At 41.0% G+C, this 25249-nt stretch overlaps 1 protein-coding gene across 2 annotated transcripts in view; it reads right to left on the reverse strand.

The window, feature by feature from the left end:
- The window catches only part of TOP2A (DNA topoisomerase II alpha), a 47384-nt gene that overhangs the window by 12820 nt on the left and 9315 nt on the right, over positions 1 to 25249 (reverse strand). For both annotated transcript variants that reach the window (XM_077459849.1, XM_077459847.1), the window contains exons 2-27: positions 23750 to 23905; positions 23066 to 23156; positions 22785 to 22848; positions 21319 to 21464; positions 20969 to 21066; positions 18288 to 18500; positions 18027 to 18200; positions 17458 to 17559; positions 17224 to 17361; positions 16740 to 16878; positions 15300 to 15457; positions 14492 to 14617; positions 14293 to 14403; positions 14084 to 14189; positions 12150 to 12259; positions 11942 to 12034; positions 10546 to 10660; positions 10192 to 10462; positions 9839 to 10070; positions 9466 to 9600; positions 9177 to 9377; positions 6276 to 6471; positions 6099 to 6190; positions 5369 to 5509; positions 3746 to 3829; positions 871 to 1071 (exon numbers count right to left, since the gene is read on the reverse strand). In XM_077459849.1, the coding sequence (XP_077315975.1) occupies positions 871 to 1071; positions 3746 to 3829; positions 5369 to 5509; positions 6099 to 6190; positions 6276 to 6471; positions 9177 to 9377; positions 9466 to 9600; positions 9839 to 10070; positions 10192 to 10462; positions 10546 to 10660; positions 11942 to 12034; positions 12150 to 12259; positions 14084 to 14189; positions 14293 to 14403; positions 14492 to 14617; positions 15300 to 15457; positions 16740 to 16878; positions 17224 to 17361; positions 17458 to 17559; positions 18027 to 18200; positions 18288 to 18500; positions 20969 to 21066; positions 21319 to 21464; positions 22785 to 22848; positions 23066 to 23156; positions 23750 to 23905 (3693 nt within the window). The remainder of the gene's footprint in view (positions 1 to 870; positions 1072 to 3745; positions 3830 to 5368; positions 5510 to 6098; positions 6191 to 6275; positions 6472 to 9176; positions 9378 to 9465; positions 9601 to 9838; positions 10071 to 10191; positions 10463 to 10545; positions 10661 to 11941; positions 12035 to 12149; positions 12260 to 14083; positions 14190 to 14292; positions 14404 to 14491; positions 14618 to 15299; positions 15458 to 16739; positions 16879 to 17223; positions 17362 to 17457; positions 17560 to 18026; positions 18201 to 18287; positions 18501 to 20968; positions 21067 to 21318; positions 21465 to 22784; positions 22849 to 23065; positions 23157 to 23749; positions 23906 to 25249) is intronic.

Here is a 25249-nt window from a genome sequence, read left to right on the forward strand (position 1 = left end):
TGCCTTGAGATCATTGACAAGATTCTCCCGTGTAGTTTTGGGCTGATTACTCACTGCTCTCATGATCATTGAAACTCCACGAGGTGAGATCTTGCATGGAGCCCCAGACCAAGGGAGATTGACAGTTATTTTGTGTTTCTTCCATTTGCGAATAATCACACCAACTGTCACCCTTTCACCATGCTGCTTGGCGATGGTCTTGTAGCCCATTCCAGCCTTGTGTAGGTCTACACTCTTGTCCCTGACATTCTTGAACAGCTCTTAGGTCTTGGCCATGGTGGAGAGATTGCAATCCGATTGCTTGTTTCTGTGAACAGGTGTCTTCATACAGCTAACAACCTGAGATTAGGAGCACTCCCTTTAAGAGAATGCTCCTAATCTCAGTATGTTACCTGTATAGAAGACACCTGAGTGCAAGAAATCTTGCTAATGGATTGGGGATCAAATACTTATTTCACTCATTAAAATGCAAATCAATTTATAACTTTTTTGAAATGCATTTTTCTGGATATTTTTGTTATTGTCGATCGCTGTTAAAATAAACCTACCATTAAAATTATACAGATTTTTTTTGTCAGTGGGCAAATGTTCAAAATCAGCAGAGGATCAAATAATTGTTTCCCTATCTTATCAGTCCAGTAAACACTATGTTCAACAGTGCCAAATCCTGATAAAAGGAGACCCTGTGAACCCCAAACACATCTACAGCTTTGAGAGATCCAGTGCCTCACATATTTATTGTACTTCCCAAGTGACCAACTCCAATCACGTAGTTTCATTACTGGCTAAAACGGACAAGTCTTCCAATAAGCTTGGATTTCAGCAAGTCACTGAATCAAAAGGAGCTGACAGGAAAGTATTAAAAAATACCTTGATTCTGTTTTTAATTATTTTCCTGGTGGCCTCAGCTTTCATAGCTGTTGTAATTCTCGGAACGACACGTCTTCCATGAGGGGATGGAAAAGTCTCCTGGTGCTGCAGCTTTTTCACCTGTGGTTTCCCACCCTTGCCCTTCACCGCTTTTCCCTGGATAGCATAGGCATCATCTTCCCTCTGCTTCTCTTCAACACGCTAGAGAAAGAAAAAAAAAAAAAAAAAAAAACACAAATCAGAGTTTGACTAAGCAAAAGATAAAAAGGTAATTGACAATAAGTCACTGAAGCAAACCTCTAATGAAGCAGGATAAAAATAGGCTTTAAAATAAATATATATATATATATATATATATATATATATATATATATATATACACACACACACACACACACACACACATACATATATATATATATACATATATATACTTTAAACCCCAGATTTTTCCGCCAAACTACAGTACTTAATCTCATAGGCGATGCTTTAAAAGGCTCTACAGGTTACAAGTTTAGTTTCAGAGGAGGTCCATTGCTTGAAATATTGCTCTCCCTTAGACATTTGCAGCAATAACTCCTGTGCGGTGAAAGGAGTTTACATATGTTGGCGTGACCTACGTATGTGTTCACTACTGCGCATGGGGACGCTTTAGAAAGAAAATGTTTTAATTGTATTAATTTTTAACCACTTACCGACCACAAAAAAATAAAAATAGAAATAGAAATGCTATAAATCTATCCCCATTTTGTACACTATAGCTTTTGCGCAAACCAATCGCTTATTGCGATTTTTATTACCAAAAATATGTAGACTACATATCGGTTTAAAAACTGAGACTTTTTTTTTTTTAAAAGCAAAAAGGGGATATGATAGCAAAAAGGACAAAATGTTTTTTTTCCCCCCAAAATTGTTGCTTTTTGTTTATAGCGCCAAAAATTAAACTTCAGAGATGATCGACTACCACCAAAAGAAAGCTCTATTGGTGGGACGGACGGACATAAATTTATCAGCTAAAGCGACGGAGTGCCGAATCGCAAAAAATGGCTTGGTCATTCAGCAGCCAAATCTTCCGGGCCTGAAGCAGTTAAACTGTCCCTAAAGAATTAACAACTTTTGACCATTGCAAGGAATGTAAACATTCCTTGTGAGAATACTACAGCATGACAGGTCCTCTTTATAGATCTGGGGTCTAAAAGACCCCAAATGTCTCCCTTTACCCTTAAAAGCAAAAAATGTTTTGTGTTAACCCACTTGCCACCCAGGCTAATTCTGACATTTCTCTCCTACATGCAAAAATCATAATTTTGCTAGAAAGTTATAGAACACACAAACGTATATTTTTTTTTTAGCAAAAAACCTAGAGAATACAATAGCGGTCGTTATAACACTGTATTTGTGCAGCAATTTTCCAAAAGCTTTTTTTTGGTAAAAAAAAAAAAAAAAAAAAGCCAAATTTTTTTCCATAATGTGAAAGAAGTTACGCTAAGTAAATAGATACCCAACATGTCACGCTTCAAAATTGCACCAAACTTCGGTACTTAAACCTCATAGGCGGCGCTTTAATTTTTTTTTTACTGGTTACATATTTTGAGTTACAATGGTCTAGAGCTAGAATTATTGCTCTCGCTCCAACGTTTGCTACGATACCTCACATGGGTGGTTTGAACATAGTTTTCATATGTGGGCGGGACTTGCATTAGCTTCTGCGTGCAAGCACACAGGGACATGGACGCTTTAAAAAAAAATAAAAAAAAATTTTGTTCATTTTACTTTATTTTTATTTATTTTTTCTAAAAAAAAAAAAAAAAAAAAAAAAAAAAAAAAAAAAAAAAAAAACTTTTTTGATCCTTTTATTCCTATTACAAGGAATGTAAACATCCCTTGTAATAGGAATATGGCATGATCGGTCTTTACAGTGAGATAAGGGGTCAACAAGACCCTACATCTTATCTCTAGGCTGGGAAGCCTGAAATTAGAAAAAAATAAAAATAAAAAAACTCAGATTCTGGGCATAACGTCACAACATGGCGCCCGGCTTCCGAAAGATCCAAGACTCCGGCGACCATCTGGTCCGCCAGAAATCTCTATGGTAAACATCCGGGGCTGGCAGATCCAGTCTCCAACTCACTGATGGAAGCGATGAGCTGATAGAAGCGCCAGAGGGCTTTACACAGCCCGAAAGACGTCATGACTTTGCTCCGGGCCTTTAAGGGCATAGAGACATTGCTTATCTTTATTGGAAGACAATGCTGGCGTTGGATGGTTCCCAGGCTTAGCGATCGGGAAGCGGCAGAAGAGGTGACCCAGTTTTTGCACAGAGAACCCCCGACCCTTTTCTCGCACCTCCTCTCAGGTAGCTTACAATGGGGGCACCCAAGCAGAGGCTCTGCGTGTCCATTCATACACAGCAGTAGCTCAGCCCACCCCCTCTCCTCAATAGTTCACTGGCTGTGACAGTGGGAACCAATGAGGGCAAGTCCCTGGAGAACTGAGGCACTCATACTCATAGCTATAGTCAATGAAGGTAAAAAAACCTTCAGCCTTTACAAACATTTTAGGAAACTAGTTTGAATCTTGCCGAATACTATGTAAAATCCTAATGTACAGCAAGCAATCTGTGCAAATGAGGGATAAGTTTGGTTTGCATTGCTCAGTTTAGAGCACCTGGTAGGGAGAAAGTATATGTAACAGTTGCGGAGAATTCCAGTAAGCAGAAAATGCATCTTACTAGTGCTTTAGTTGGGCCCATAAATAAAAATAAAGAAAATCACTACTGTATTTACAAAATCCTTTTGCAAATGGCTTTCTGCAAATTCTGAATTCGATTTAAAAGCGTAGCTACAACTGCTTTGGGTTATCCAACTTGACTTACGTCTAACTCTTCAATGAAGGCTGCAAGATCACCCTTCCACAAGTCAGATGGAGATTTCCTCTTAAGATCTTCCAACTCTGCAATCTGAAATAGATATAAAGCTAGATGTGAGATGAGAAATTCTACAAAAAAAAAAAATAAAGTTTATTTACATGTACAATCGTATTGTAAAGTGAATCACTTGACATCTTCATAGAACATGCAGTATACAAGATAGGACTATGCTGCCACTTTCAGGTGATTGGCAGAAGGGAAAACAAATTGGGAAACACTGGTCCCAAAGACCAAAGTAAGAGGGAATCAGAATCACATGGAACCGACACAAAGGAATTTTTGCAAGGGGAGCTATGGCTAGGTTCCTCCCTACCCGATAACACAGTCTCACCACCTCTCTGCTGACACATGGCCTGTTCAAAAAAAGTGAAGATTCTGAAGAGCATCTCATTCAGCTGAGGAAGTATTAACACCAGCTAAACCATTACCCTCAATGCTGTGGAACCACACCCCACAAAGGAAATAGGTGGCTTTCCTTCTAAGCCAGTGATCCACTTTGAAAGCAGGGAACCATCTGTCTGGTGTGCCTGCAACAAATGCTTTATGCCCTTGGGGCAGCTGCTCCTCTTCCACTAAGCAGAGAGAAAGTTCAAAATGGCTGCCTGGATAACTCTGACCATGCCATCATGGAAAAAGCATCACAGATCCAGCTGGGAGCAGCTGGTGGGTAGAAGGCCTGTCCCGCCAAATGGTGCAAAAGCTTTCCAACCTCACATGGGCCACTTCTGCAAGTGTAGGTCTCCAACGGACGCAATGTAAAAGAAAACCCCCTTGAGGACAGCACAGAGAACAGAGGACGTGATAAATAAAGTTTACCGTTCTATGCCGCTTCCAGGTGAGCAAGCCACTAGTGTCTTCGGGGACACAAATGTCTGGCTCAGGATCACCAGCTTGGACCTGTATAGCACTCTGCTAGTCCAACCAGGCAATAGAAAATTGCACAGGGTCTGGTGCCGAATGGCAACATTACAATAAATTGCGACCTGTATTTTTTAGGTCCTGGCATCATTCCTATTGGTCCTAGGGTTGTAAGCAACGGATAAGGATAGAGTCTCTGGTTCCCAACAGGAAATCTTGAGAAATGCTAGCTAAAAAAATAAAAATGTATGCGGAGACAGCACACATGACCACACTTGCAAAAAACTGAGGCTGGGAGGGGATTACTATCTTTTTGTCAGTGTCCATGAGAGGGTGGCAGCATAACCTGGAAGACACAGGCTCTGGAAGACAACAATGACGTGAGGGAGGGGGTACAATTCACAGGTAGCCTTTATGTTCCAATACATCCTAGCGCAGATTCCAGAATATGCAAACTATTTTTGCAAAGTAATTGCATGGACGGCAGGAAGTTTCCACATTTATCCATCCATTTTGAAAATCTGCAGTGGTGCCCATAAATAAGCAGATCTTAGCTGTACTGCACAGTCTGGTTTAATGAATGTCTACCTAATGAAGTTTTGAAGAAGGGACATAACAAACTGTTTATCCTGATGGTCAAGGATTGTGAACAATGAAGGAGTAGGGAAAAAAAATCTAACAAATACACAAATGTTTCTTGCTGAAGCACACCTTCGTATCTCTCTGCTTGCACAGCTCCTCTTTCTTCTCTTTGGTCAGGTACCACATGGGCATGTTAAGGAGATAGTTGAAATCTGGACCAGTACCAGAAGCTTCAACTTCATCCTCTTCAATCAGCTCTCCAGTTTGCTCCTGTGAGGACAAAATAAAACTAGATCAGTATTCTATTAGGAAATGAAGAGAGTGCATATTTTAGGAAATGTAAGGCAGGCAATGCAATTTTCTTTCCTGAAACATGGGTTACCATGGGTCCCTGCTGGAAGAACACTAGATTATCGCTATTCGAACCATCTATGGCTAACCTAACTTTCCCAAAGCCACCCAACTTCAACTCACAGCACCAGTCTGAAAGTAGCTTCTCTGTGTAAACAAAGTAGTCGTGCTTATTGCTAATCCAGGCCATAGCAGCTTTTAATAGAAACTATCTGTGTAGCATGCGATGCATCAAAACATGACAAGGTCCACTGTGTGCATTCTACAGATAACTTGCCCGATACAGAACTATAAATTATGGTACACAGGGCGCTCTATTGTGTGGACATTCCTGGCACTCAGATTTTTCCAGCCCGTCAACAAATTTTACATCATAAAAAAGGCTTTTCTACAAAATCAAAGAAATACTGACATTACATGTTATATACAAGCTCTGAGCCAGCGAGTCAAGCATGGATGCTAGAGATGGCCAGGAAATAAAGATTGCCACATACAGATATATGCATACCTTTTCTTGGGTTTGCTTCCAGGCTTTCACGGGGTCAGAGTCATATCCTCGTTGGACCAACATCTGAATGAGTTCTTTCTTGGGCTTGTTTTCTGGGAAAAAAAAAAAAAATTGAAAAGCTTTAGAAAATGGTCCCTAACATTCGATTTAGTACAGCTTTTATTGCCATTCTCTTACCAATAACGAGAACGCCCTCAATCTTCTCCAGAATAAATCTAGCCTGGTTAGTAAGTTTGGAGGTTTCAGCAGTTAGCATGCCCAACATCCAATCCTTCCTGAGTCCATAGTAGCGGAGACGCAGATCAAAGAACTCTCGCAAAATATCCATCACGGTCTCATATTTCCTCAGGCATCCTGTATGATCAAACAGCACCTAAAAATGCAATAGTTAGACAGCGTACATTTAAAACATGTCAAGCGATTAGTCCGTTTTTCAAACTTTTTTTTTTTTTTTTTGAGACCTACACCTTTACATGAGTAGCTAGGCATGTTGCCTCTCCATTGGCTTAAAGCAGGTACATATGGACATATGGAACAATAAAGAAATCTAAAAAAGATGGCCAAACTATCCTTTAGAATTGCCAGCAACTATGACATGCAATGGCCTGGTTGGATACAAAATGTAAAAGGATTGTTTGTTTAGGTAGACTTTACCTTCACATTTACATCGTGAGAAGTGCACTTATAAGTATTAAAGCTATACTAAGAGCACAGACAATAAATTTAAACACTATTACGCAATAGACCAAGTGTATATAAACCTACTTTGTGTGCACCAATAGCAGGGACATCACTATGCAGTACAAAGCCTGTGCAGAGAGGGAAGAAAACAGTGACTGGTCCCTATCCACTTGCTGGCCAACACACACGGAGTACGGTGGCAGAGTGGCTCTCCTGTGCTGGATCAGGTACTAGGTATGCGATTCTAGGACGTCCAGGTAGGAAGCACGCCCGCTGTGCTGCATTTAGACAGCACAAGCCGATCAGCAGGTGCCAGCCAATAGATTACTGCCAAACACATGCTGATTGGCCAGGATGAAGACAGGACAGAGCACAGTCCTGTCACAGCAGGGATGTGCTGGTTTGTTTCCCTGCAAAGCACAAAATAAAAAAAAAATGCACACCAAGAAAAAAACAAAAAAAAACTAATCACTATTAGGCACACATTTAACCCTTTGATCTCCCTGGATGTTAACCCCTTCACAGACGGTGTCATTAGTACAAATAGTTAATTTTAGCACCGATCCCTGTATTAGAATCACTGGTTCAGTCTTAGATTTCCAACCATACTATCACAGTCCCATTATAAGTCCCTGATCTCTGCCATTAAAAAAATTAAATAAATTATAATAAGAAAATTATACACACAGTTTGTAGATGCTATAACGCTCAGGTAAACCAATATAAGCTTATTGGGATTTTACAAAAAAAAAAAAAAAAAAAAAAAAAAAAAAAAAAAATGTAGAATACATATTGGCCTAAATGTATGAAATGCGATTTTTTACTTTTTTTATTGGATAGGTTTAATAGTAGAAAATAAGAAATGTGTTTTCAAAATTGTTGTTTATAGCATAACAAACAGAAAACCCAGGTGTGATCAATATACCAGCAAAAGCCATTTGTGTGAAAAAAATAAAATATCGTATTTATCGGCGTAAGACGCGCCAGTGTATAAGACGCACCCCAAGTTTAGGAGGGAATTTTAAGAAAAAAAAAAACCCTTACATTTAAATGCCCATCAATGTAGCCTTATCAGTGTCCATCTGCAGCCTTTTCCAGTCTCATTGCAGCCTGATCATTTTTAAAATTAGCGCCGGATGTCCTGTGTACTTGGCTCCTCTCGCAGTCCCGCCCCTTGGCCCATCTCCTATGATGGACATAACACAAGTCCAATGGTGGGACTGGGCATGATTGCGAGCAGAGCCGAGTACAAAGTACACTCTGCTACTTCAGCGGCGCTCGCTCCTCTCCCCTCACAGTCAGCAAGGATTGGTGTATAACACGCACCCACGATTTTTCCTTGATTTTAAGGGGAAAAAAGTCTGCTATATGGTGATAAATACCGTACGATATATAAAAGCGTAATTTGTGTACAACATTGCATGACCATACAACTGTCAGTTAAAGTAACACTGTGCCAAAAAAATGGTCTGGTTATGGAGGTTAAAGTAGTTGTAACCCCCCCCAATTGTGAGTCTAACCTCTAGGTAGCAAAAATATCTCCTAAACGTGCGACTTTTGGGAGATATTTGCCTGGAAAGTGCAACGATGATGTAATCTGCGCATGATATGCGAAGAAACAGACCTCCGTGCTGTTTCATCCAGAGCGTGTGCTGTGACTGGCGGCTCCGGCCAGTCACAGAGCCAGAGTCCGCAGCCTCGGAAGGGAGAGGGGTGAAGATGGATGCTTCCTGCAGCTGGGACAACGTGGGCTTAGTTTGCAGGTAATTTCCACATAATGGGCTAGTATACAATGCATACTAGCCGTATGGTACATACTAACCGTATACAATGCATACTAGCCCATTAGGGTTTTACTTTGCAGGGTTTGCTGGATACAAGAGAGAAGTAAAACCAATCAAAACCTAGAGGGCAAGTGGTCATTTACAGAAAGGTCCTGCAGAGGCAACGTTTCACATTGGATTACTACACAAATCCTGGCGTTCAGCTGGATGATTCTTTCTGATGCATTTGATAACTGTATGGGTTGACAACTTGAAGCTTAGGTTCACACTGCTGCGGTTCAGACACTGCATGTAATTCGCACAGGAATCGCAGCAGTCTCTGGGGTGAGATGTATTTATATGGCTCAAATCGCCACATTCGTAGCAAACTGGTGCAGGACCCTTTTTCTGTCCACACCAAAATCAGATTGCATGAGTGTTCACCCTCATGCGATCCGATTCTGCAAATCACACTGTTTTGCAAACTGTGGTGTGTATGTTAACGACACCCCGTAATCTGTTTGCATGGATAGGATGCGATTTAGATAAGGTGTCAAATTTGCTGTAAATTTTCACCCCACCTAGTGTGAACCTAGGCAAAATGTCCAGAGCAAGTTACAGCATACAAACCTACCATAGAGTTACATGTAAGAGGTGTTTGGAGCTTGAAGACTTTGTGCAGACCAACTGCCTCGGCCTCAGCCAGCTTTTCTTCAGTCATCTTAATGATGAACTTGACTGTGGTGTCTGTGTGATATTCTTTGTAGTCTGTAATTAGAGCAGGAGTCTTTTCGGTCCCATTTAGCATGGACTCCAGTACCTGCTCCTTGTAGTTCTGTATGAAAGGTTAAATATGACAGATTATAAACCATTCAGAACACAACTGGGGAAGAAAAGGAATGAATTGTGCTGTTGGCACTTACCTGTGTCCATGTCCTGATCGGCAATTCAGAGATTTCAAGAGTAGTCGTGTCAAGAACGGAGATCTCACCATTAATGATGTACTGGTTAACAGCAAGCGCTTGGATCATTCCCTTAAAGTTCTTGTAGCTTGGGAGCTGTGCAAAAAAAAAGAATCTCTTATTTACACGTCACAGCATAACTGAACAGCAGATGAACCTCATTTATCAAGATCCGAAATATGGCGCATTTCCGCTATCTAAAACAATTTATAGCCGAGAGTGACGGTAACGATACCATGACACCCTTTGATATAGAACGCTACTGCTATGTATATATTAGATCATACATGTGTTGACAATTCAGCAATTTGAGCATTAAAACTACAAGCCTCACCATTGGCTGGGGTTCTTCTCCATCCAACATCTTTTGAATGTTGCCCACTATTTCCCGGATATCATAATTTGGGATTCTACAGGACCAGCCGGTACCAATACCCTCTGCACCATTCACCAGCACGGTGGGGATGATTGGAATGTACCACTCTGGCTCAACCTTTTGGTTGTCATCATAGATGAATTTCAGAACACTGTCATCCATTGGAGGGAATAAGAGGCGAGCAAGAGGGCTGGAAGAAAAATAAATAAAATAATCGGGTGCAAGTTATAAAGAGGGAATATACACTAAATGCATTATTTGATAAAGCTGTACCGCTACTTCCTCTTCATTCTTTCCAGAAAAAAACTTACCTAAGCATAGTGAAGATATATCGAGGGCTGGCAGCATCTTTGCCACCATGCAATCTGGTGCCAAACTGACCAATCGGCTGTAGGAGGTTGATGTTGTTGCTACCCACAAAGTTTTGTGCCAAATTGATAATGGTCATCATCAATGACACCTCACCATGATGATATGCTGACATTTCAGCCACAGAACCAGCCAACTGAGCAACCTTCACCTCTCGCTTGTCATTCCTCTTAAAACACGTGAAAAGCACTTTCCTCTGCCCGGGCTTCAAACCTAGAGCCAATGTATAGTTTTAATAGAAGTTTCATGAATACATATATAAGCACAACAGCTAGATATGAAATATGCATACATACCATCAACCAAAGATGGGATGGAACGTTCATTGTCAGAGTTGGAGAACAAAATTAGTTCTTTGTTAATGAAGTCGTTGTAGGTCAAGTGCTTTGTGGCCTTTCCATACAAGAATTCCTGAGAATGGTAAAAAAAAGGCACAAAATAAAAAAACTGATAAAAAAGGAGGTCCTATTATATACGAGCAATCAAGCAAAACCCCAGAGAATTGCATACAGGAGTCAAAAACCTCACCTCTACTAGTTTTCAAACCGCACAATAAAAAAATTATTAATATAAAAATGGAGTGGGGCAAGACTTTCCCTCCCGCTGCCTGGGATAACAGCCGAGCCAGATCGGCAGTTATCACCAGATAGCCGCCTGGCCACTCTGAACAACAGTCAAGCCAGTTCACTCTTTCACAAAGGGTGAAATAAGGCCAAGTCTTGCAAAAGAAAACAATCACATTTTTGTACTCCCAACTGAGTGACAAACATTCTTAAGCTCCGTGCACACGATCCGAAAAGCGGACGACAGATCAGCTGAAATTGTTTTTTGCACGCTAGTCGTATATCGAACATGAAAAGCTTACTAAGGTTACGAAAATTCTCATACGTCAAAAAAGGGAAACGATGTAATATGTTGTAGTTTCGGATGGCAACTGTACTGACTAAGTGAAAACAGTATTATCTGGAATCGTACGAAAAAAAAAAAATAGTGCCGATATCGGACTGTTGTGTGCGGCTCTCAAAAGCTCAGTGCCAACGATCAGAGCATACGATCGATTTGAAATTGGTATAGTTCATACCATTTTTTGATCATGTTTACGGGCCATTAGACTGTCGGGCTGTACTGCCACTTATGGGAAGAATTGTACACTGGCTGGTCCTTAGGCCAGCATAGCCTCTTCTCTATCCAGAATGTCACAATTGTGTAGAAAAGCCATATCAGACCATAATATAAAAAGGAGGAAGGGGTGAAATCTGTGTCCATCTCCCTCAGTCAATTCCGAAGAGATTTTTTTTTTTTGTATTTTCTCTCTCAATTGAGTCACAGGCATCCTTAGACTACTGGCATGCCGAGAAGCACTTTACTTAAGGGGTAGGCGAACATGGAAAAAAAAAAAATGGTTAAGACTTCTCAGCAAAAGAGGGGAAAATTTATATATATATATATATATATATATATATATATATATATATATATATATATATATATATATATATATATATATATATATATATATATATTTATTATCACACCACACATTTATCCTCCCAGGACTAATCCTCCTCAGCAAAAAAAAACTGAGGCAGTCATTAAATCAAGAACTGCAGGCTATTTCCCTATCCCACGCTCTCCTAAAAGGGCTAGGGAAGAGTAAAATTTCACTCTAAAAGAGGTATTGGTAAATCTTACCTCTGGCAAGCCATGCAGTTTCCGCTGCCTACGGTTTTCCATGAAGTTTGTCAGCCATTCCTTGCGGTCATCCACCTTCTTCTTGCTAAAGGCCTAAACAAACAGAGTACCTGTGTTATTTGTGCTTCCTCGCAGCGAAAAAGGCACACGTATATAGACCACAGAACTGCATTATAGTATACAGCCCCCTGCAAGAACATCCTCTTACCAAGGTGATCGCAGCATCATCTATTGGGCCACAATATTTGAAAGGAATTCGATGTCTCTCCATATCAGCAAAATATTCCTTTGCCTCTTTAGATGTGCTGGTCCCCAGACCTAAAGAATCAGCCAAATAAAGAACATGTAAATTGATTGCCAATGCAGTAACAGTTTTGGAATTAAGGCACAAGGGGAAGGGGGAAATTAACCCAGGTTTGAGCCATTTATACATTACTCTCACACGACTTGCTAGACTGTTTTAGCCTCTACACAAATTGCAACAAGCAGATTTAGATTGTAAAGCTTTGCTTTTAAAAAAACATTTTATAATTACCCTGTACAAGGGTTTTGCACTGCGTGGCCTCAATCCTTTTCTGCGCCATGCCCAAGGCACTCTTGGCTCTTCTTCGAATGCCCCCTTAGAGAGCTGCTCTTTCAAGGGGGCATGCTCCCAAGTCCTGCTGTGTCCATTGACACAGACAGCAGGACTCGGCCCTGCTCCCCGTGTCACTGGATTTGACAGCAGTGGGAGCCAATGGTTCCTGCTGCCATCAACTGATCCAATGAGGACATGAGACAGCGGCTGGAGCTGCTGTGCTCCTCCCCGTCGCTGGAATGATCAGGGCTCAGGTAAGAAAGAAAGAAAGAAAAAAAAAAAAAAAAAAAAAAAAGGGGGGGGGGGGAGGGGGTGGGTCTGCTGCAACACAAAAGGTGTTTCATCTTAATGCATTAAGGTAAAAAAAAAAAAAAAAAAAAAATTTAAAAACGCATGTGGCCGATTATATGTTCCCTTTTAATAGAGAAAATTCTTCTCTCTGAATCTCAAGAAATGTAATTTCCTTCCAAAATTTTGTGTCTCCACCATGAGTAGTTAAGAGTTTGTCCTCACCTACATTTCCACATTATGGAGAATCCAACACTTGAAACATGACAATCCTTTAGCCTTGTAATGGCAATGACAAAACTGGGAAGTGTGGAGGACAATAGACATTGAGTGATACATAAATTGAATAAGGTTTTATTTACACCCCACCAGGGATCCTATTTTGCAAAACATTTAGTCACTTGGTAAATTAAAGCGACACTAAAAACTCTAAGGGCCGATTCACACTGCGGGCGATGCGAGGTGACACGACTCGCCGCTATCTTACAAGTCGCCCTCGTTCTGTACAATGGAACCGTTCTGAGAGGAGCGACTCAAGTCGCTCCGACTCAGAAAAAAGGTTCCTGTACTACTTTCGGGCGACCTCGGGGCGACTTGCATTGACTTCTATACAGAAGTCATCTGCAAATTGCTGCTGAGGTCGCGGCGAGGCAAGTCGGTGTCGCCTCGCATCGCCTGCAGTGTGAACCGGCCCTAAGCAGAAAAATGTAAAAAAAACAAAAATTTATATATATATATATATATATATATATATATATATATATATATATATATATATATATATATATATATATATATATATATTTTTTTTTTTTACACACGTGCACTTTAAAAAAAATGGGATCCTAAAGCGAATATACTTGGATGCAATTTTATATTAATTTTGCAGTTCAAATAGTGTTCCGTGAGAAAATATGTAAACTTCTTAGATGTGCTCACCAAGGGTATGTTTTCACTGTTCCAAAAAGTCTTAAAATAACTGTGTAGCATTTTTGGGCACCGTGCCACACTATACTGTTTAGTGCAACAAAACTGTGTATATTTCAGTGGTCACAAGATGAAACTTTAAAGTCAAGCATTTACTACTTACACTATGGGCATTGCTTACAGTTCTGTACAAACATGACTGCTGCCCCCTAGTGTACAGACATTCATAAGGGTGACAAGTAGAGGCAAATAAGTCCACACCACTGTGATACCCCTCCACCAGCACAAGCATGGAAAAAGTTGGTTCTTACTTGCCTGCCAAGCACTACCACACAGGGTTTAGAACAAACCTTTGTAGTACTTTATTTTCCAGCTCTTGTGACTTTCAGTGACGTTCTTCCACTCCTCAAACTCAGGGATGCTGTAGAAGGAGAGTTCTTGCTTATTTTTGGAAACCTGTGTGGAAAGGAGCAATTGAAATATACTGTAGGTTTTGGTTTTCTATATATACAGTATAAACACTTGAGAAGTATTTCTATAAAGTAAAAAGGATTCACACCTTAATGATGGGGGTAATAAACTCTTCCAGGAAACAGTGCTTCAGCAGAGAGGGCCAGTTGTGATGAATGAAGTTGATAAGCAAGCCTTTAATATGGGAACCATCTTGATCCTAAAAAAAATTAAAATAAATATGAGATGCAAGTAAAAGGGTACAATGAATATATCTAGTCAGCCTGAGAAGCTGTATCCCCCCTCACCTGATCGGTCATAATCATGATCTTTCCATAACGAAGACTTTTCAGAGATTCTTCGTCTTGATAGTCCTTCTTGTACTGGAGACCCATGATCTTAATAATGTTGTTTATTTCTGCATTTTCCATAATCTGAAAGCACATAAACATTTTTTTTTAAAAAAACAATGAAACACCCAAGCTTGACATCGTACAAGGTGATGGATAACAAATGTGATACACGGATTAATCATTTTCTATGGGCTGGGGCTTGGTAGTTTGGCATTTTAGCTTTATGTCTTGGTGGGTAAAGAAACATTTTCCATACAAACCATCTGAATAAACTCAGAAAAATTTAGAATGCGGTGTGATTTTATATTCTACCCATCATTGGATCAGCAATGTCAGACGACATCCCCATGAGAGGGTGACAGGATACAATAGTGTGTGCAGTCAGAAATGTATATTCGGGCACAGTGATGCCTGTAGAACACATAAGGCAAGAAAAAGTAAAATTTGTTGGGGATTTCTGAAGTCTCCAATATGTATTGACTCTACCACCAGGGAATATGTATACACTACTTTCTTCACTGGAGGTAGAATAGAAACCATACATATGGCTTATAAGCAAATAAGGAATTGCATTGTGTAAAAAAAGAACTCTGCACTAGGTTCCCTATGGTAAAAAGCAGGAAAGCCAATTGTAGTAGTTCCAGTAAAAGTATACGCATTTTGCTGATGTAGAAAGTCACATGTGACGAAAGCAAATAGAAAATTTTCAAAGTAAATTCTCAAAACAGGGTGAAGTATCATTTTGATGAGAAGAGACTATTACCTGTTTGTGTGAGGCTTCCCGAACGTTGAGCAGTTTACCCCTCAGTGGGAAAACCCCAAACCGATCCCTTCCAACCACACCCAGGCCAGACACAGCCAATGTCTTGGCTGAGTCTCCTTCAGTTAGGATGAGAGTGCACCGATTGGAGAGTTTGCTCCCTGTAAAAGAAAATCCAGATAAGTTTAAACACTTTTTCCTCCCCCATCCTATGTAAATAGAAAATCTCCACACACACAATCCTATACCTACAGTCGATCCACAGGAAGGTGAAAATACCAATAAAAGCAGGGATCTGCAATTAGTGGACCTCCAGCTGTTGCAAAAATACAAGTCCCATCATGCCTCTGGGTGTCATGCTTGTGGCTGTCAGAGTCTTGCTATGCCTCATGGGAGTTGTAGTTCTGCAACAGCTGGAGGTCCGCTAATTGCTTATGGCTGCAATAAAGCATGGTCCAATTTGTTCCAGCATGGGAAACAATCCTTCCTGATCCCCCCCCGAGGAGGTAAATCCGATATAACATGGACCGACAATCCCTTTTAAATTAGGCCTCATGCACACTGCAGCTGCCGCAGCTGACTTTTTTCTGCACATAAACGTCCCGCTGTTAGCCTGTGTGTCCATGCATACATAGGCATTTAGAGGCAGGGGTGTTTGGGCAGAAATCTGAACAAACCAAAATCATTCAGGAAAGGAGCTTTTGGGCAGAACAAAGCAATCACGCCCGAATTGTCTAAATGTGCTAGGTGCCTCGCTTGAACTTTATTCCATTTCAATGGCCAGAATACTTGGTCCAGTGAAAGAAAAACACCCAAATGGGTGTGCAAAAACACAGCCTGGGCGCGTTTTTGAAGCTGCTTTTCTCCTGCTAGGGAAAAAAAAAAAAAAAAAAAAAAAAAAAGCGTTTACACGAGCCTCAGTGGGCAAGCTTTGGAGAAAGATCAGTGGCTTTAGAGGGGTTTTTTTTTTTTATTTAACCTCTTGGCGCTGGCGATTCCTCGCCCTTTAAGTGGTTTAAGAAGCCGGGATGCTGGGTTGACGATCATGCGACTGCCGTGATTGTCTGTCACATGATTGGAAAGCTCCCAATCGCAAGCTTCCCGTTCTCGGCACCGCTGTATCTGCACCAGTTAATGAAAATGTGTGGCCACTCAAGGCCAAGGCCCACCTGCCAAGAGGCAACATATTTGCGTGTGGCCGGCACCAAGGGGTTAATGTAGAGAAAGCATTAAGGGAAAAAAAAAAAAAAAAAAAAACCCCCACACAACCTTTACAACCAATTTAAGGGTAAGGTTATTTTAAATTGCAGCAAAACAAAAAGCGCAAGAACTTTATACATCTGATATAGCACCAACACTTATTCTCAGTTTACAACAGAACCAGTTACAAGAGGAACTACAAAACAATGCAGAATTATTCCCCATATGTTCAGTGATATGTACCAGCATCGTTGGCATCATCAAGTTTAGGAATGCCTTTAATCTTCGTATGCTTGACAGCAGAGCATTTCTTATTCAGCTGATTTTGTGCCTTAAACTTCACCCAGTTCAAGATGCTTTCCACAATCCCACAGCTTGTGGCCTAAAATAAATGTATACAAAAAAAAAAAAAAAAAAAAAAAAATTAGACACGCTTAACGCTAGCCTAAATCTATTTAACCAGTATGGCAGATTTGTTGGCCAAATAGTAAATTGTTGGCTTTTTTTTTTCAATTTTGAAAAGAGGACCCTACCTACACAATTCATAACATCTTTGCAATACAAGTAAATTTTTTTAAATAAAATGCTATTCACAAAGCTGATTTTACCACCCAGAGTTCCCAAAAAAAAAAAATATATATATATCACAGTTCCCATAAAGGTAAAACAAACAGGTGATTACTTAATGTATATATGTTAAAAGATGATATTTTCCGTTAAAACTCACAGATTTTATGAATTTCTCAGACAGTACACATTTAGAGCCAAAGCTCTTTGACTGCAACGTCATGTTCTCCTTGGTCTGGGAGTCAAACGTTGGGTTCTCAATCAAAGTGTTCACAAAGATCCACATGTGGTTTTTCACCTGCAAGGAAACATTGGTTTATTACAGAACTCATAATGTTAATACAGCTTAAAAACAGTTTGGAGACTTCAAACAGCAAATTAACCATGTACATACCTGGAAAGGTTTAACAGCCACTCCACCCTTATTCTTCTTCTTTACAACATCAATGATTTTGGTGACAATCTGATCAGCGACATAGTCAACATGTCTACCACCCTGGTAAGAACAAATTAAATGATTACCTGAGCAGAGATCAATGTAGATAAATACGGCCGCCACACGGACATTTTAACCATGTCAAGATACATATACACATTGCCGGTTTAAAGTGGTTTACTGGCGTTATTGGCAGAGGCCATCAGCCATAACCCCGGTATTTTTTTTTTTCCAGCCGTTGGCCGGCTTTCTCCTGAAAGCGTTCCAAGCAGCTCACGATCCGCTGGAACACTTTCAGAAGTGGCGGGATGTTCCCCTCCCTCCCGTGTCTGTCGGGCTTACAGTTCCCACCGGTTCGCCTGAGACCTAATCAGATGGTGTGGCGGGCTGGTCCCAGAGGAGATCAAAACTTATGGCCATGCAAACCTGACAGAGGTTATAACTCTTCCCTGTTCTAACAAAAAAAATCTTCTTGAAGACACCACATTAGTAGTGAAAAAAATATAAAACGAAAAGAGCAAATATACCTTTGTGGTTGCAATGCTGTTGACAAAGCTGACTTGCTGAAAACCCTTTTCACTCATGGTCAGACACACTTCCCAGCGATCGTTCACCAACTCATGGATAACCTTCAAAGCATTTCCTGTCTCATCCACCTTATCCTTAACATACATGTCCACATAACTGCGAAAGCCAGTAACCTGAAGGGCACACATTTCATTAGAACCAAGAGAAGAAGTCATAAAATGCCACCAAGATATTATTTCAAATATTTGGACACCACCTACAGGAAGCTTTTTGCCATTGAGAAAGACTTTCACTCCTTTGGAAGAGCCTGCTACATCATAAGCTCTTCGAGCCATCAGAGCCACAATGTCTTTGTCCAGAATCTGCATGCTGAATTTGCTTAGGTCTGGCTGGAAAGTGATGCAGGTATAATCCTCTCCATCAAATGGTTTAATCTTCGATTCAGAAGCTTTTGCCATGTTATTGGTCCAACTCTGTTGAAAGAGCAAGAATAGCAAGTTCATACTATATACAATGATTTAGGTGCTATGATTTCAATAAAATACAAAAAGCAAATAGGCCACTGGCACACGTTCCGCAGCTTCTTCCCCTACTTTCTGCAGGAGTCCTCTGGCCCCTAACCCTTTGTTGGAAATATTTCAATGCGGGTGCGAGAAACTTAAAAATTCAGTGGGAATGGCTTAACTACTGTTCATCCACTAGGAGGAAAGTCATCTATAAGCGATTGTAAACAGATTTTTTTTTGTTTATTTGTGGTGAGGTTTTGTTGATTACTTTTCATGGCTAATTACTGTGGAAGAGCGTTTGAGGAACTGATGGATAGAATTCATGTCTTTCAAGGGTATGAATCTTGACCAATTTTTTTCTCAAACTTAAAAAAAAAGATTGGAGAAAAAGTCATACCCGTTTTGGACTAAGCGCTATTTTGAGAAATATATTGATGAAAAGATCCCCCCATGGTGATTGAGAATTCATATTTTTCCAAATAATAAAAAGTGGATCCGGAACTAAGAGGGGACTGGGAAACCTATATCCAGTCCTGTTTTTTTAGGCTGCATTTACACCTGAGCATTTTCAACTCATAAAAATACCCAACAAGCAAAATCCCATTAAAGTGGTTGTAAACCCTTACAAACCACTTTGACCTACAGGTAAGCCTATATTAATGCTTACCTGCAGGTCCAAGAAATATCTCCTAAACCTACACGGTTTAGGAGATATTTGCCGAAAGACAGGCACCGCTGTCTATGGCGCATGCGCCGTAGACAGCGGCGCGCAGGCGCACCGCAGTTAACGGCGATATGCCGCGAGTGGCGGCTCCCGTTTGGATGCGCGGGAGTGACGTCATCGCGGCTCCAACGAATGACAGCCCCGGAGCAGCGAGACCCACCAAGAAGATGGAGGCTCCGGACTACAGGGGACAGCGGTGACTTCGCTGGCTCCTGTGTCAGGTAAGTGACACATAATGGACTACTATGCCATGCATAGTAGTCCATTATGCTTTACCTTTGCAGGGAATCAAAGAGGAAGTAAACCCATCAGGGTTTACTTCCTCTTTAATTTCAATGGAACCAGTTCACATCTGAGCGTTTTGTCACCTGAAGCATAACGCCCCGAGATCAAAAAAGAACATGAAATTCTTTGGGGCAGATTATAGGCATTTTTCTGCCTTTTACATTGGTGTTTGAACAAAATCACAGTAAAAACGCACGACTTCCAAACGTTCAGGTGTGAATGTAGCCTAAAGATGGACCCATTATGTAAACAAGTATACATCTCAATTGACACTAAAAATAAAAGGCTTTATAATGAAAATATACATAATTACTTCTCATGCAACTTTTAGCCAGCATAAGGAATCTCTAAAAACTCATTTGGAATACATTGTGGCCGACATCTTAAAAACAAGAAAAAAAAATTCCTGCAGGATAAATTAGCATACGATTCAAATTCTGCTTATACATGGACCCCGTGCAATAATAGGAAAAGGACTAACACCCAACTAACTCATATTTCAAATGATCTAGATGTATCTCTTTCCTCTGTTTCTTCTACCCGGTGGCAGTGCCACGTCCAAGACACTTGACTCATGCGTCACAAAAAAGGAAAAAATAAATAAAAAATTAAGCCACTGGTACCCACTCTTCTGCTGCCAACAGATGAAGAAAGATTTTTTTTTTTTAAACAGGATCTGCGCTTTTGAAAGGGTGGGGGGGTGGGGAAGACTGCAGATATACAAGAAGAAAAAAAAAACCCTTGAGGATTTGTTTAATCTCTGTATCATCTGAGGCTATTCACTTCACTGGGTATAGGTGAGGGTTTACAACCACTTTAATCTACCATCTTTGCTGCCCTCATTGTCCATCAGGCCCAAACTACAATACCAATTCCAAGCACTTGAAGGATAAGCTCACCTTTCGTGACACGTACACTCATATTCAGGGTGTAACATGTTACAGACTGGCCCCCACACCCCAATTTGAGCGGGGATCTCCTTTTCCCAGCTGTCTCAATTAGAAAAAATGTTCCTGAGTGGGGACACCGAGTGACACCCAGCAGTGTCACTCAGTGTCTTGTGCATAGAAAGCTACAAGGTTTCAGGATGCATTGCAGCTGTTGGCTTGTAGTTTTCACTGAACTACTATGGCGATGTGATAGTTCATGGAGTCTTCCTCATATGAGGAAGCAGATACACCGACATGTCTGTAGGATTTCTGCATGGCATCAGCGATCTGTTGATCGCCGGTGCAATGCTTTACAGGCTCCTAAAAAACAAAAATGCATTTTTTTTTACCTGGAAAAAATAATAAATTTGCAATTATTTTGTTAAAATGCGAACTTATCCTTTAAGACAGAGAGCTGGAAAATAACATTCTTTGGTAGATTAAATGGCTGCTTCTATCACTATAGGTATACATTATCCAGCCTCTGCGGTACATACCTGTTTGAAGACCTTCTTGTACTCTCTACATGCAGTTTCCACTGTAAATTTGGTGCTAAAGATGTTACACAATTTGGCACCATAACCATTACGACCACCTGCAATATGGATGAAAATACATCATGCAAAGCCATAATGTGTAAGCAGTGCAAATACCTAGATAAAGTTGAAATCAACTTATTACAGACAGCAATAAAAACTTGACTGTTCCTAGCCATTCACTATTCTATCCAAATACAAAGTATAGCATGTTACCTTGATTTGTAAGAAAAGAAAGAAAATTTGTTGATGTGGAAACAAGAGCAAGATAAGGTTTTCAGACTACAATTTTTAGCAGGAACAAAACTCACCAGTAACTTTCTTCTGGTCATCGTCATAATTACTGGAGGTCAGCAGTTGTCCAAAGATGAGGGCAGGAACGTAGACCTTCTCTACTTTGTGTTCAACAACAGGAATACCTTTCCCATTATTCCACACACTCACCGTATTGTTCTCACTAGAAGAAAATATAACAAAAAGGTTTCAATTGTCCCATCAAAACTGGGAAAACATTCTGCACTTGCCACCAAGGCCAATTCTGACATTTCTCTCCTACAAGTTAAAAATCATAATTTTTTGCTAGAAAATTACATAGAACCCCCAAGCATTATATATGTTTTTTTTTTTTTTTTAGCAAAGTCCCTAGAGAATACAATGGCAGTAGTTGCAACTTTTATCTCGCACTGTATTTTTGCGCAGCAATTTTTTGAAAAAATAAATAAAATAAAAACCAGTAAAAGTTCACCCCTTTTTTTTTTTTAATAATGTGAAAGATGAAGTAAATAGATACCCCACATGTCAACTTCAAAATTGCACACGCTCGTGGAATGGCGCCAAACTTCGGTACTTAAAAATCCCCATAGGAGACGCTTTAATTTTTTTTTACTGGTTACATGTTTTGAGTTACAGGAGGAGGTCTAGGGATAGAATTATTGCTATTACTCTAACATTCACAACGATACCTTACGTGTGGTTTGAACAGTTTTCATATGTGGACGGGACTTACTTATGCGTTTGCTTCTGTGTGCGAGCACACTGGGACTTTTTTTTATTGTTAATTTTACCTTTTGACACTTTTTTAAATAAAATTTGTGTAAACATCCCTTGTAATAGGAATATGGCATGAACGGTCCCCTTTACAGTGATATATGGGGTCAATAAGACCCCAGATCTCACCTCTAGGCTGGAAAGCCTAGAAAAAAAAAACCAAACACGATCTCGGCTTCCCAGCCGAGGCGTCGCTGTTTGAATGCAGAGGACAGGCACGACGTCATAACATCGCGCCTAGCCTCCAAGTGATCAGAGACTCAGGCAAACATCCGGTCCATCGGAAATCTCTATGATAAACATCCGGGGCCAGCGGATCTCATCTCCGACTCACTGCTTCCGTCAGTAGAATCACCGTTTCTTCCCTCTCACTACCCGTAAGAACGATCAAGTGGCAGAACAGCCGCTAGGGTCATTCTTATGGTGTAGGGCAGGGATATGCAATTAGCGGACCTCCAGCTGTTGCAAAACTACAAGTCCCATCATGCCTCTGCTTCTGGGTGTCATGCTTGTGGCTGTCAGAGACTTGCTATGCCTCATGGGACTTGTAGTTCTGCAACAGCTGGAGGTCCGCTAATTGCATATCCCTGGTGTAGGGAATCGCCGGCTGAAAAAGCCGACATCTGAATGATTGCTTGTAGCTGCAGGCATCGCTCTGATATATGCGCACAAAGTCAAAGATGTCATTTGACGGCTGGCGGAAAGTGGTTAAATGCAACATTCTACTCACGGGTCAATAACAATCTTGATGCAGGACATTGTTGGGTCCCTCTGCTTGTTATCAGCAGCATTTACTGAAAGGGGAAAAAAAAAAATTAAATAAATAAATTACACTACCAACACAGCCTGATACAATGCAAGAGGCCACTGCAACCAATGGCACCTTTTTCTTTCTCCTCAAGACAGACTAAATGAAAGATGCATTACAATTGGCTGCAATGAGTTACTGCATTGTTGCCCACTACTTTAATTTAAAAAGACCAAAATAGCAAACGTGTGATGTAAACTCACCTAAGATTTCATCAAAGATTTTATACAAGCCAGGGACAAATGTCACTTCTCTGCAGTTTAGCCCTTCCTCCTCATCAAACACCCACATTTGCTGGAAAGAAAGAAAAATGTACTTCAATCACAAGCCACAACTTTTCTTAAAACTGAAGATTTTATTTTTATTCAAAATCATACTTACCTAGGTTGATGCAGCATCGGTCCAATGTTGCACCCGCACCCCGGCATAATCTTGCCCCAGTCTGGAGCGGCTCTGTGAAGTCAGCCAACAGCGGGCTTTAGCCCGCTGTCTGCTGAAAACCAATCACAGGAGTGCAGAACAACCTGTACTCCTGTAATCCATAGGAGAAGTACAGTCAAACGAGCTTTGGCTGCATTTCTCAAACTTTGGACAGATAATAAACCGTTTTAAATGCACATTGTTAGTATTTCTGAATTGTAAGATTCTCAGATTGCCAGACCGATCTACACACAGCAACTTGAGGAAACCAAAGTTAGTGAGTTGAGGATTTTCCCGATTCCATCCTCACTACACCGAAAAGCTTGTAGGTTCTCTCTGCCAATTTAGATAAAGTGTGTACCCTTGTAGAAACAGCAGCACAATAATGTTGAACAAGAAAACCCAATGGATTGTCCATACACCACCCCCCACCTCTATATCAGAAGAAATAGGCTCATTACTCTTACCTGCGTAACAGGCTCTACAGAGCCAATGTAGGTATCTGGACGGAGCAATATATGCTCCAACTGGGTCTTCTTCTGATAAATGCGTTCTACGGAAAGGCGTCTGTCATCACCTTTCTTCACCTTCCCCACCGCAGTCTTGTTCTCATCAAAGAGAGGCTGAAAACCACAAAATAATTGAAATTACAATAATTGCAGCGCTACAAATACATTACAAAAATAACAGGATGCTTTTTTTCTTCCTTCTTAATTTTACAGAGGGCTATTAAGTCCTTAGGCAAGAGATTGTTGCGGCACACTGAAAACCATTTCAAACTAGGTCATTACCAATAAAAGGGTTAGTTAGGGCTCATTTACACTTGCTTCGGCTTCACACATTAACGCAGGGGTGCCCAACCAGTGGCCAGCGGAGCCCTTAGATGTGGCCCGCGACCTCCTGCTCTGGGATGGCGGGTTGACAAGCCCAGATTGCAGGTTGTCTACCCACCGTGCCAGAGCATTAGTGTTGTGAATGAAGCCAGTAGAGCTGCACGATTAATTGTTAAAAAAAAACAATCTCGATTCACTCCCACTGACGATCTCTCCAGCTGAGAGTAGGCGATTTTTCATATAAAAAGTGGAGAGATTATCTGCTCACTCAGCTGTCAAAAGAAAGCATCCTGGGCAATCTGCCAAGTGTAGAACTTGAAACATTGTAACTAACTTACTTCTAAGTGCCCGTTCACAATACCGTGACTTGTCAGGCGACTTAGCCGCCTGACAAATCGCGCTCCGTTCTGTACTATGGAACCGTTCTAATAGGAGCGACTCAAGTCGCTCCGACTTAGAAAAAGGTTCCTGTACTATTTTTGGGGCGGCTTCAGGCGACTTGCATTGACTTCTATACAGAAGTCATTTTGCAAGGTGCTGCTGAAGTCGTGTGCAGGTCGCGTCTGAGTCGCGCTGCAAGTCGTGTTGCCCCTTAGATCAAAGGGAAAGAACTTCTTGTGTAATATAATCTGGGCAGTCTGCCAAGCTTTCAATCACAATGCAAGAAGCTTAACCACTTAAAGCGGGATTCCACCCTAAAGTGGAACCTCCGCTGATCGGATCCCTCCCCCCCTCCGGTGTCACAATTGACACCTTTCAGGGGGAGATACCTGTCAAAGACAGGTATTTTCACCCACTTCCGGGCATAGACTCCCGTGGGAGTCTACGCCATTTCCTGCCCTGCCGCGCTGTCTGCTGGGACACACACAGGTCCCAGTGACAGCGCGGAGATTTCCTATTGCGCGGCTGGCGCATGCGCAGTAGGGAACCGGGAAGTGAAGCAGTTTTGCTTCACTTCCTGATTCCCTCACCTAGAATGGTGACTGCAGCAGCCGAGAGCCGAGCGATTGATCGGCCTCGGCTGCCGGCATCGCTGGAACCCGGGACAGGTGAGTGTCCATTTATTAAAAGTCAGCAGCTGTAGTATTTATAGCTGCTGGCTTTTAATTTTTTTTTGGTGGAATCCCTCTTTAA

Source organism: Lithobates pipiens, unplaced genomic scaffold (assembly GCF_037356315.1).
Source record: "Lithobates pipiens isolate NorthernLeopardFrog02 unplaced genomic scaffold, aLitPip1_a1.2 Scaffold_28, whole genome shotgun sequence".
In the NCBI taxonomy this organism is placed as follows: Eukaryota; Metazoa; Chordata; class Amphibia; order Anura; family Ranidae; genus Lithobates; species Lithobates pipiens.